The sequence below is a fragment of the Camelus bactrianus genome, chromosome 8 (assembly GCF_048773025.1).
Source record: "Camelus bactrianus isolate YW-2024 breed Bactrian camel chromosome 8, ASM4877302v1, whole genome shotgun sequence".
In the NCBI taxonomy this organism is placed as follows: domain Eukaryota; kingdom Metazoa; phylum Chordata; class Mammalia; order Artiodactyla; family Camelidae; genus Camelus; species Camelus bactrianus.
This window is the reverse complement of record NC_133546.1, coordinates 63723025-63736392: the sequence shown is the minus strand read 5'-3', so window position 1 is coordinate 63736392 and position 13368 is coordinate 63723025. Positions and strand designations below refer to the sequence as shown.

Below are 13368 nucleotides of genomic sequence, written 5' to 3'. Positions count from 1 at the left end.
AGATTTGCCTTTCCTGCACACAATGCTTCTGCCAAAACTACCCTCCATGGACTTAAGAAATGCTTTATCTGCCATTATGGTATTCTACCCAGCATTGCTTCTGATCAAGGAACTCACTTTAGAGCAAATGAAGTGGGGCAGTGGGCCCATGCCCAAGGAATTCACTGGTCTTAACATGTTCCCCACCATCCTGAAGCAGCTGGCTTGACAGAATGGTGGAATGGTCTTCTCTGACAGTAAGTAGCAACACCTTGCAAAACTGCGGCAACATTATCCAGCAGGCTACACATGATCTGAATCAGTGTCCAATAAACGGTTCTATTTCTCCCATAGCCAGGATTCCCCCATCCAAGAATCAAGGAGGCAGAAATGGAAGCAGCATTACCTACTACAGCCCCCAGTGACCCACCAGCAAAATTTCTGCCTTCTGTCCCTGTGACCTTATGCTCTGCTGGCCCAGAAGTGTTAATTCCAAAGGGAGGACTGTTTCCACCAGGAGACAAGGATGCTATTGAACTAGAAGTTAAGACTGATACTGGCCACTTGGGGCACCATGTGCACCTGAGTCAACAGGCAGAGAAGAGAGTTACTGTGCTGGCTGGGGCGGTTAATCCTGACCACCAAGGGGAAACTGGACTACCCCTCCACAATGGAGGAATGCGAGAGGATGTCTAGAATGAGATCCCTTAGGGTGTCTCTGTGATTAAAGTCAAATGGAGGGGGGAGGATATAGCTCAAGCGGTAGAGCACATGCTTAGCATGCACGAGGTCCTGGGTTCAATCCCCAGTACCTCCTCTAAAAATAAATTAAGAATTAAAGAAATTACCTCGTCCCCCTAAAAAAAAACAAAATAAAAAATGGAAAAAAAAAATACAGGCAGACATCAAGTCAATGGAAAACTACAACAACCCAATTCAAACAGGACTACTAATGGCCCAGACCCTTCAGAATGAAATAAAATGGGTAAGGGAAAAAAGATGGTTATAAATATCAGCTATGATCACATGACCAGTTACAGAAAAGAGGACTGTAATTATCATGAGTACTTCTTATTCTTATATATATATAAGTACTTCTTATATATATACACACATATACATATACTTGTAATATATATGCAAATATATAAAAACAAACGTAATTTTTTCCTCTTATCCCTTTATTGTGTGACATAGAGGTACCGACTTTATATCATAGTATTTAAATACAGCTGACCCTTGAACAATGTAGGGGTTAAGGGTGTCAACGCCCATACATTTAAAAACCCACGTATAACCTTGTAGTTGGCCGTCCATATCTGCAGTTCCACATTCAAGGATTCAACCAACTGCAGACTATATAGTGCTGTGCTATGTATTTATTGAAAAAAATCCACATATAGCTGGAACCACACAGTTCAAGCCCATGTTGTTCAAGGGCCAACTGTATTGTTCACTTTACATCATAGTATTAAAGTTGAGAGATGTCAAGGAGAGAGATAAACATCACCCAAGGGCTTTCTCACATCCTCTTTTGGGGAAAGGGTTATGTATGTTTTCGGTTGTACCTGGGATAGTTCTATCATATTAGGCAGAAGTATGACCTTTTTATTGTCTTTATTCAGAGATTAAGATTGGTTTAAGGAGATGTGTATGGGTGCCAAGTTGAAAAGGAGTGGTTAATTTTGTGTCAACTTGGCTAAGACACAATGCCCAGATTATCTGGTCCACTATTCTGATGTTTCTGGGAGGGTGTTTCAGGGATGAGATTAACATTTAAACTGGTATACTTCAAATAAAGCAGATGACCCCCCCCATAAAGTGGATGAGCCTCATCCAATCAGTTGAAAACCTCAACAGAACAAAGACTGGCCTTCCCTCCAACTCTCCAGCTAAAAAAGAATTCCGCCAGCAGATTGCCTCTGGACTCCAACTGCAGCTCGTCTAGCTTGCCAGTCTACTCACAGATTTAAGACTCACCAAGACTATAATCACCTGAGCCAGTTCTTTAAAATCAATCAATCAACCCTACCTCCCTCTCTCTTCCCTCTCTCCCTCATATTTGTATGTATACACACACACACACACACACACACATCCTGTTGGTTCTATTTCTCTGAAGAACCCTGACTAACACAAAGACTTACTAGGTATTGTGTTCGTTATCTCTTCTAACCTTTGCAAGACTATTTTCAAATAACTACTATTCTCTTCAACCTACAAATGAAAAAAAACTGAGGTTTGACGAGGTTTAACACCTTAATATGAAAAGGTAGTCAAAAGCAGAGGGTAAGTCATACACAGTGTTCACAGCACTGGCTGTAGTGGTTTGCTCAAGGACCCGCCACTAGCAAGGTACAGCCAGAATTTCAACTTAGGGCTAGCTAATTCCAAAGGTATGGAAGAATGTTACCTTTATCTTTGTACAAACATGGAAACTGGATTCTAATCAAAGTAACTGACCTAAATTCACAATAGTGTTGGAACCACGCTTGGAAGCTGAAAAAGTGTACTTTCACTTACAATGAACTAGAAGTCTGACTCAAAGCCATTTTAACCTAGTTTGGAATGGCATTTCCTGGCAATTTACCTTTAAAACACCGATTTTACCACAAGAGAAAAGAAGTCTCTCTGAGGATAGAATTTAGAAAAGAAAATTTTACTTTATTCAGATGTAAATACTACACAGTCTGCAGTTGGTTTTAAAAACATCGTTCTATTTACAGGCAAATCCTACTCAAAGTTGACCACGCTTTCCAAAGCACTAAATATTTTAACATTCTCATCTAATAAAAGAAACTAGACAACTGCCTAAGATAAATAATGTGTTACCTGTCAAAATCAGAATTCAGGCGCTCAAAATTTTTAATTACTCTAAGGACCTGGATATCCTGACTGACAAAACACGGTGGCAACAATCCATGAATGTTCAATTGCTGTCTCTCTTCCAGGGAAAAAGCCAAGTCCTGTGGAGAAAAGGAAAACACAATAATTTGAGGCAGAGGAAAAAAAAAAAGACAAAAGACATACATACATACCAATAAAATCCAACTAGTACATGGAATTAAAAATCGGAAGATCTGACATCCCTCTGAGCATGGTCATGTGACTGGGTAAATCATGTAACCTCTCCATACCTGTTTCCTCATTTTTAAATATTAGGATACTATACACAGGGAATTATATTCAATATCTTATAACCTTTAATAAAAAATAATATGAAAATGAATATATGTACACATACACATGACTGGGACATCAGTTATGCTGTACCCCAGCAATTGACATATTGACTATACTTCAATTTAAGAAAAAAAAAAAAAGGACGGTGGGAGAGTAGAGCTCAGTGGTAGAGCGCTTAACATACACAAGGTCCTGAGTTCAATCCCCAGGACCTCCTCTAAATAAATAAATAAGTAAACCTAACTTTCCCCACCCCAAAATTAAATAAATAAATAAACGGATACTATAATATTTTCAGATCTGTGTCATTCAGATATTGTTAGGATAAAACCAGGTAATGGATAGGTGGAAATTATTTGAAGACAGGCAAATAAAAGAAGATATAATTATCAGTATTAGTATCATTAAATATAAAATGAATAGTAGTTATTGTGAGATTTCATATTATGAACATGAGTAGTTCACCTATAACCTACAGTGCTTCTATGCATAAAATAGGTCAGGAAATGCCTTATCTATGACTCTGAGGTACCTTTTCCAATACTCCTCTGCCACGCTGTCTCCCGCTATTCTTACACACTCCTGGTTACACAGAACTTCTCACCATGGCCTGAATGCACCACACCCCTTTTTCTTCCACAATACTATGGTCAAAAACATCTTTCTTCCCTGCTTCTCTCCTTTCTAGCTTTACCTCAAATGCTCCCTCCTCTCTGAAACCTTTCCAGACTCACCCAGTAAGCCTATTAGAACCTTATTGTACCTATGTTATGTACTTATATCAACATCGACTGTATAAAACAATGTATTACAAACTATGAGGGTCAAAAACAAGCAAAAAATATATATATATGTAACTGATGAGCTGATTCAGAAACCCAGAATGGACCTAAGAGATTTGCCAGGATATGACAAAGGGGGAGTAACAGCAGAGAAACTCCGGTAGTCCTTAATCTGGAAGACGGCGATGAGGACTCTCCCTGGAGATGCTGAAGCCCCAGCGGCTTCTTTGACTAGACTGTGGCTGCTGTTCCTTCGGGGATGGCAAATGTGCGCCAACATGAAGATGGGTGGGTTTGCTCCAAGAGCTCTCAGCACAGCAGGTGTCCACTTCCAACATGTCCTCCCCTGCCAGCCACTCCCATCACTGCAAAAGCCGCCATTGTTACATGCTCAGCTGGGGGTCCCCCAGAGTTCTAATACGTGTGGAAAGCAGCAGGATGGTCCCTTTCCGAGAGGATAATCCAGCGTGTCCAGCTGGACCCGGTGCCATAACCCTCTCCTGGGCACCTGGAGAACGGCACACCAGCGCAGCCCCTCTGTCCTCTGCCTGGAGTTCCAGTCCACAGCCTAACCCCACAGCATCTCCTGGAACCTTCTGCATGCCATTTTCTATTTTATTTGTGGTCTGTGTCCCTGCTCCAGAATGCAAACTCCATGAAGTCAGGGAATTTTGTCTGTTTTTTTTGTTTGTTTTTGTTGTTTTATGCCTAGTGCTCAGAACACTAGCTGACATAATTAGAACTCAGTAATTTGCTACATGAACAAAATAGAAAGTTTAAAATATTTTAGAGACTTAACATTAAAATTTTAAAAACATTAAAATTGCTGCTCAGGAAACACATTAATTAGCATATTTATCCCAGTAAGATAACATTTAAAATTTGAAGCAGCCAGAAAGGGATATTTTTGTAAAAAAGTAATCTAAAAACTTGGAAGGCATACTTCACCTGTTCAAAGATACAACTTTTTATGAAGATATAAAGCAAAATGTCATGAAATAACTCCTAGAAATGGAAGTTATGTACAGTAATATATTTGAACAAGAAAGAAAACTCAATAGACTTTTCTCTAACTCGAAATGAAAACTTGGAAATCAAAAACGGGGGGAAAAAGCTAGGCTGAAGTTAAAGTCTCAAACATATATGAAGAAGCGTAAACTGGTATGTTGTGCCCTTGAAAATCTGCCTGCAAAAATAATAATCAAAATATTAATATTCTGAGAATAAGGCCTGGTATCGGAAGTACTGACATACGTACGCTCCTTCGTTTACTTAATAGTGGTGCTTAACCATTTACTAGTGTCATTAGCCACACTTTTTTACATGAATTTTCCAATGTCTGGTCTGAAGCTAATTCCTCCGTCTAACAGGTCTGCCATAACTTACACCATGTAAATGATAATGCCATCTGGATATCTCTTCATATTCTTTGATGTTTAGTAACTACAAACTCCCACAAACTGTTTGCCAAATTTTCCGAGACACACTAAAGTGCCAATTCAACTCTTTAAAAAAAAAACCCAAAGCAAACAATACCAGGGTTTAGAAATCTGGAGAACTGGGCTGAGTTAAGAGTTAAAAGTCCTACGACTGGGTTCATATTCTATTACTACTGTAACAGGGAAGAACAAATCTGACTCCATATTAGACCTGATTCTTTTATTTTAACCTTTGTATTCTATTGCTTTTGCTTCGAATTAAGAATGTTGCCTACAGCCTCCAATATACAGGAGAGCCCATTCTCAAGGCTCTGACCTTTAAGGGTATAACACTTTCCGATTCATAGATAAAAAGTTGCAGAACAGAGGATAATATTTGTCTTATTATGAGTATAAAAGAACATCATGACCTGACCTACATGCACAGCTGCAAAAGCAAAGCCTTATCCCATCCCCTGCAGGGTCTGGCTGGCACCAGGAAGTCTGCAACAGCCAGCCACGCCCCCTCCCCTTTCACTATAAAAGGAGCCTGAATTCTACCTCGGTTAAGATGGTTCTCTAGGATGTTTGTCTTCTCGGTCTGCTGTCTTTCCAAATAAAGTCATTATTCCTTGCCCTAACACCTCGTCTCCCAATTCACTGGCCTGTTGTGCGGCAAGCAGAACGAGTTTGGATCCGGTAACACTACCTTCTGTGAATTTAAAAAAAAAAAAAAAAAAAAACCAAGGAATATGTAAACTTTAGTCCTAAAACTCCTGAAAAATTTTAAATATGTATGGCAATTTTTAAGAAGGCCACACATCAGTGTGATTTCTACCAACCAGCAGCTTCCCAAAAAGTATTCAGAGAAGCAGCCAGGGGAATTCTGAACAATATAAGGATCCTGGCTCTATATTTTTTTTCATATTAACACAGACATATTAATAGATATCTTTTGTAGAAATTTATAAACAGGTAGTTATGTCTCCAACTTGACAGTGACACTCTAATATATTCTCTCCATTAAAAGTTGAGGTAACATATACCTGTTACAAAGAATTTTTCCCTTAGGGTTATCCTGCAGGGCCAATCCAACAAAGAACAGTGTATCAAAAGTAGACAGGCAGGTTCTAACTTTCAGTCAGATTTCTACTGAGTCTTTCATGTAGTTTAAAAGCTTAGCTACACATATATTAGGTTTCCAGACCACCTATAATTGTAATTCCTTAAAAGCGTTTTACACTCTAGTTCAACCCTGGTTTTCTCTTTTTCTGTCTTTTTTTTTTCTTTTTTTTTTACTTTACCTACTCCTTAAAAACCCTTTGGACTAGATCCCTAGACAGCAGAATGGTATGTTGTTTCACTGCTGAGGGCAGCTAACAGGACAACTATTCTTCTGACTCTACTAATTCATCTACGTATGTCTTCTTGAGAAAACTGAGACAATCAAGCAGAAATGAAAACAAAATTCCTGGCATAACAGGAGACTTATATTAGAAACTATGTTCGCACAGAGCAAACAAAAGTGAGAAAGGAACTTTGTCCAGACTAATTTATGAGAAACAATTACCATAAGAACAGAACAAACAGGATCTATATTCCACACTAACAATCTTCGTTGTTTCAAATAAACTTCAATAGTTTGCCTTCTTTTTCCCCTGAACAATGACTTAAAATAATCAAGCAGAATTGCAAAAATGGAAACATTATCTAAATCACAAAAATCTTTAAGACAATCTATACATGTGTGGTAATTCACTATAACAGAATTTATTAATTTTAATGTTTGAAGCCATAATCATACATTAGGGCAGAGACGTTTGTATGTTTTATTCAACTGGTGAATCCCTAGTGTCCAGAACAATACCTGCCACTTTGTAGGCAATCAACAAAAAATGTTTTGGATGAACACTTTAACACATTAATCATGAATAAATTATTAATTAATGATTTGCTATCACTATACAATTGCTATTATATGTTTTGGAGAAGATAAAGCAAAAAAGTAAAGAAAGAAGGTTTTAAAAAGTAGAAAGCAATAATCACAAAAAACTTGAATCAACTAAGCTATATCAGTACCCAAGAACATTAATAGTAAAAAAAAAATAATAAACTACTGAAACAAGAAACACAGATAAATCTCAAATGCATTATGTTAATGAAAGAAGCCAGGCTCAGAAAAGGCCACATACTGCATGATTCCACTTATTGGACATTCTGGAAAAGGCAAAATTATAAGGATTAAAAAAAATCAGTAGTTCTCCAAAAGCCTGGGAGTGGAGAGAAGAGTTGACTGCAAAGAGGAAAGATAAGGGAATTTTTTGATGGAATTTTCTTGATTGTGGTGCTGGTTATACAACATTGTACACTTGTCAAAACTAATAGAAGTGTACACCAGAAAGAGTGAATTTCACTGTGCTAAATTTTAATAGTTTCCATAAAAAGTCAATTCAGCAGCTAATTTGTTCCTTGCTTGAAAAGAGCAGAATTAAAATGAGTAAAAGTCTTAGCAAATTATGGATATATTTCACACTCCAAATTTTAAAATATCCTTTTTAAAATCTAATTCGTCCTGAGTTCTTTACAAATTTTTTTTAATAATTTGTGTTTTCAACTGAACTACATACATATTTGATAAATATGACATTAAAGATAATATGGCACATATGTCCTAAAAGGTATTTTTTCATATCAAAAAGGTTTTATAATTAATTTTAATAGCAATTTCAGGGACAAATTATTTATATGTAAAGAGTACAAAAGGAGGGGGCTTTATATTTTTATTATGTATTATTCTAAAATAGAGATCAAACTGAGCTTCAGTTTTAAATACAACATTTTCAAATGTGTTAACATAGTTTATGTGCATATTGCATATCTACAGAATAAGAAGTGATACTCATTTGCCCTGGACACATTTCACTGAATGGTTCTTTCCCCCAACCCTTCCAGAGCCAAAAACTATTCTTTGAAATTGACTTTTTAAAATTGTAATTGACAATATAGATAACAACTTTTAGAATTCTCCTTCTGGCATGCAATCTCATGTCTTCAAAAAACCAACAGCCAGATTTCCAAGGTAAAGTTTATATCAGAAAAATAATCATATAAAATTGATTATTTTGCATGCATTCAGCTGTACAGCCAAATTCTCTAGTGATAGTCTCCTTTAAGAGGCAGAAAAATCAATTATTTAAAACCAGTAAGACTCAAAATGGCTTAAAGACTTAAACATAAGACAACACTCTAAAAACCTCTCAAAAGAAAACGTAGGCAAAATATTCTCTGACATTAATCTTGGCAATGTTCTCCTACGGCAGTCTACCAAGGCAATCGAAATAAAAGCAACAATAAACAAATGGGACCTAATTAAACTTGTAAGCTTTTGCACAGCAAAGGAAACCATAAACAAAATTAAAAGACAATCTATGGAATGGGAGAAAATATTTGCAAATGATGTGACTGATATGGACTTAATTTCCAGAATATACAGATAGCTCATACAACTCAATAACAAAAAAACAAACAACCAAATCCAAAAATGGGCAGAAGATCTAAACAAGCATGTCTCCAATGAAGACACACAAATGGCCAACAGGAACATGAAAAAAATTGCTCAATATCAGATAAATGCAAATTAAAACTACAATGAGGTATCACCTCACCAGTCAGAATGGCCATCATTAAAAAGTCCACAAACAATAAATGCGGGAGAGGGAGTGGAGAAAATGAAACCCTCCTACACTGTTTGTAGGAATGCAGTTTGGTGCAGCCATTATGGAAAACAGTATGGGGATTCCTTAAAAAACTGAAAATAGACTTACCATATGATCCAGAAATCCCACTCCTGGGCATATATCCAGAGGGAACTCTAATTCAAAAAGATACATGCACCCCAATGTTCACAGCAGCACTATTTACAATAGCCAAGACATGGAAACCACCTAAATGCCCATGGATAGATGACTGGATAAAGATGGGGGGGTGTATATATATATTTCATTATTATTTATTATTATATATTCACATATATATATATGAATACTACTCAGTCATAAAAAATAAAATAAAATAATGCCATTTGCAGCAACATGGATGGGCCTGGAGATCATCATACTAAGTGAAATAAGCCAGAAAGAGAAAGACAAATACCATACGATATCATACATATGTGGCATCTATCTAAAAAAACAACACAAATGAACTTATTTACAAAACAGAAACAGACTCAGACATAAAAAATAAGTTTATAGTTGCCAGGGGAATAAGGGGGGCAGGAGGTGGAGGGATAAATTGGAAGTTTGACATTTGTAGATACACACTACTATATATAAAATAGATAAACAGCAAGGTTCTACTGTATAGCACAGGGAACTATAGTCAATATCTTGTAATAACCTATAATGAAAAAGAATATGAAAAGGAATATATATATGTATCTCTAAAACATTATGCTGTACACAAGAAATTAACACAACACTGTAACCTGACTATACTTCAATAAAAAATTTTTTTAAATAAAACCAATAATATATTAACAGCTTTAAGAAAAACCTTTAACTTTATTAATAGCAGTTAATTTTTACTCATATCTGATATAAAGTAATCTAAACTGGCATAAGAATGATCATAAAAATATATCTAAAATATACTTGGCCCTAGATACCCGAAAACTTACAGCAAAATATCATAATTTTATAACATCCCAAATTTATTTCATCTAGGTATTAAAGGGTATAAGCAAGTATACTATATTGTAGTTTAAGTGATCTTTGCTTAATTTAAAAAAACACCTCTACCTAAGAAAGAAAAATGGACTTTTTAAGTATCAGATGAGATATTTAATTAAAGTATTTCTTGCTTAAAAGTCAGAAACTTTACAGATTTCGTATCAGGCTGAGAGACTGTTAACCATCAATGTCAACACTACATTTCCAAACATAACTCTTAAAATCATTAATAAATTTTTAAAATCCTTTCAGCAAGATGGAGTGCTACTGTTCCCAAAGAAGAAAGGCAAATTTCACAATAGAGAAAAGTACATGCTAAACAGGCAGAATGGTAATTCTTAGCAAACTATTCAAACTACCAATGTACACAAATGACAAAACCAAGTCTAAAATCTTGGATTGACATCCAAACCTCCAGTCTCACACACATTTACACCGTTCCTAAAAAAAAAAAAATCTTATATATGTGACTCAGACAAAACCCTCTAAATATGCCTATAATATGTCAAGTGATTACACAGGTAGTGAACCAAAAAGATCAGGATTACAAGACAATTGCCTATTGTGCCTTCACTTGATTTCTTAACTCTTTGAGGTTGTAGAAGAATCCAGAGTATGTAAATTGGACTGCAATTCCACACATTTAGTTACCAATTAATCTGTAAACGTCCGTTGCCTAATCCTAATGGTCTCCTTCAAGAACGCTTTTCCCCCTTCTTTCTGAATCAGTGAGGTGTCCTCTCATGATACTCCCACAATATCATGTGCTTCTAACATGGAATTTTCTGTACTTCACTGTTTTTGCTTATCTGGTATTTTACCAAGAGGTCTAGGTGCTTCTGAAGGACAGGCACTATGCTATTCATATTTGTATGACAGCACCTAATCCAACGTCAGGACGGAGCAGTGCCTCGATAAATTTTAAATAAACAAATGGCTAAATAAATACATCAATCTGAAACAACTTTTCAGCTTCATGCAGTACAGTTCTGTGTAGTTCTATTTTGAATAACCAACCCACTCAATTCAAATTCAAACTAAGATTTTTTTAATATATATGCAATAATACAAACAGCTCAGGATTTGAAATCTCAAATAGTAACAATTGCACTTTCCACACATACATTAGATTATTTAATTAAATTAATCCACTAGTAACAGCTTTTTTTTTAATTGAAGTATAATCAGTTTATAATGTTGTGTCAATTGCTGGTGTACAGCATAATGTTTCAGTCATATATATACACACACATATATTCCTTTTCATTATAGATTACCACAAGATATTGAATATAGTTTCCTGTGCTATAGAGTAGAAACTCGTTGTTTATTTTATATATATTAGTTAGTATCTGCAAATCCCAAATTCCCGATTTATCCCTTCCACTCCCTTTTACCCTATAGTAACCCTAAGTTTGTTTTCTATGTCTGTGAGTCTTTCTGGGCTTTTTTTGTTTCTGTTTTGTAAATAAGTTCATTTGTGTCATTTCTGTAGATTCCACATAGAAGTGATATGTTGTATTTTGCTTTCTCCTTCTGGTTTACTGCCTGATGATCTCCAGGCCCATCTATGTTGCTGTAAATGGCACTATTTTATTCTTTTTTATGGCTCAGCAGTATTCCATTGTGTATATATACCACATCATTATCCATTCATCTGTCAATAGACATTTAGGTTATTTCTGTGTCTTGGCTGTTATAAATAGTGCTGCTATGAACATTGGGGTGCATGTCTTTTTTTCAAATTAAGAGTTCCCTCTGGATATATGCCCAGGAGTGAGACTGCTGGATCATATGGTAAGTCTATTTTTAGTTTTTAAAGGAATCGCCATACTGCTTTCCACAATAGCTGCAACAAACTACATTCCCACCAGCAGCGCAGAAGGGTTCCCTTTTCTCCACACTCTTCCCCACATTCGTTGTTTGTGGACTTTTTAATGATGGCCATTCTGACTGGTGAGGTGATACCTCATTGTAGTTCTGATTTGCATTTCTCTGATAATTAGCGATACTGAGCATTTTTTCATGTGCTTATTGGCCATTTGTATGTTTTCATTGGAGAATTACTTATTTAGATCTTCCACCCATTTTTAGATTGGGTTGTTTGCTTTTTTGTTATTAAGTTGTATGAACAGTCTGTATATACTGGAAATTAAACCCTTATCAGTCAAATAATTTGCAAATATTTTCTCCCATTCTGTAAGTTGCCTTTTTGCTTAGTTTATGGTTTCCTTTGCTGTGCAAAAGCTTTTAAGTTTAATTAGATCCTATTTGTTTATCGTTGCTTCTATTTCTATTGCCTTGTTAGACTACCCAAGGAAAAACATTGCTAGTAGCAGCTTTTTAAACTGACTTTTAACCAGGCATTCAAGATCAACTTGGTTTGACAAAAAGACATATCTACGTGTCAGCGTAAGTGCCAGAGCTCATGGGGATTTTTTTAAGTATCTTCCTCTGAACAAGGGTTTCTCAATCTCAGCACTAGTGACATTTTAGGCTCCATGATTCTTTATTGTAGGCAGCTCTCCAGTATGTTTTAAATATATTATAGGATGTGTTAATCCATACATTTTAAATGTACAAGCATATTTCACCAGCAAACGTGAATTCATGGCGACATACTGAGTCTAAAGAGCATACTGTTTGGATTTAGACCCAAGTTGGAATTACAAGTAGATATTCTTAACACTGTGATCTTGAGTAGGTACTTAAAGCATTTGGGGTTAAATCAAGACTCTCCTCAACTTCTGCACTTGCTAAATAAGAGTAATCAAACATACGGAACACAGAGTATATGTGTACGTTATCTGTGTCTCATTTGGTTGTTGAGAGGATAAAATGAGACCAGCTATTTCTGCATCCTATGTACATTATAAAGTATTATAAAAATGCTTGTATTAATAATAACTTTTAAAACAAAATCATGAATATGAAGAGCTAAGTAAATACTGACTTTTATTCTACGCATCCTTGGTATTGTCAGAAAACTCCTGAATTTTAGAATCAACTTTTGGAGCCCCTATTCGTGCTTTTTGTTAAGATCCAATTTAACTCCCCACCAAGGATTCTGAACCTCAGGTCCATGGACCTAATCACAGACTGTCAAGGAATCAATGGGTATAATTCAGGAGTCTTTAAATGTGGACATCTTTTCTCACAGTATGAAACTTCGGATTTCCTTCCATTATTAAAAAGAAGGCAACAAACAAGAGAATTATTAGCAGTAGTTCCTGTGACTGTCAGAAATAAATATTTTTGTATCACACTACATCTGTG

At 35.9% G+C, this 13368-nt stretch overlaps 1 protein-coding gene across 2 annotated transcripts in view; it reads right to left on the bottom strand.

The window, feature by feature from the left end:
- ME1 (malic enzyme 1) overlaps positions 1-13368 on the bottom strand; it is a 174298-nt gene that overhangs the window by 144760 nt on the left and 16170 nt on the right. For both annotated transcript variants that reach the window (XM_074368678.1, XM_045508607.2), the window contains exon 2: positions 2812-2945. In XM_074368678.1, coding sequence (XP_074224779.1) covers positions 2812-2945 — 134 coding nt within the window. The remainder of the gene's footprint in view (positions 1-2811; positions 2946-13368) is intronic.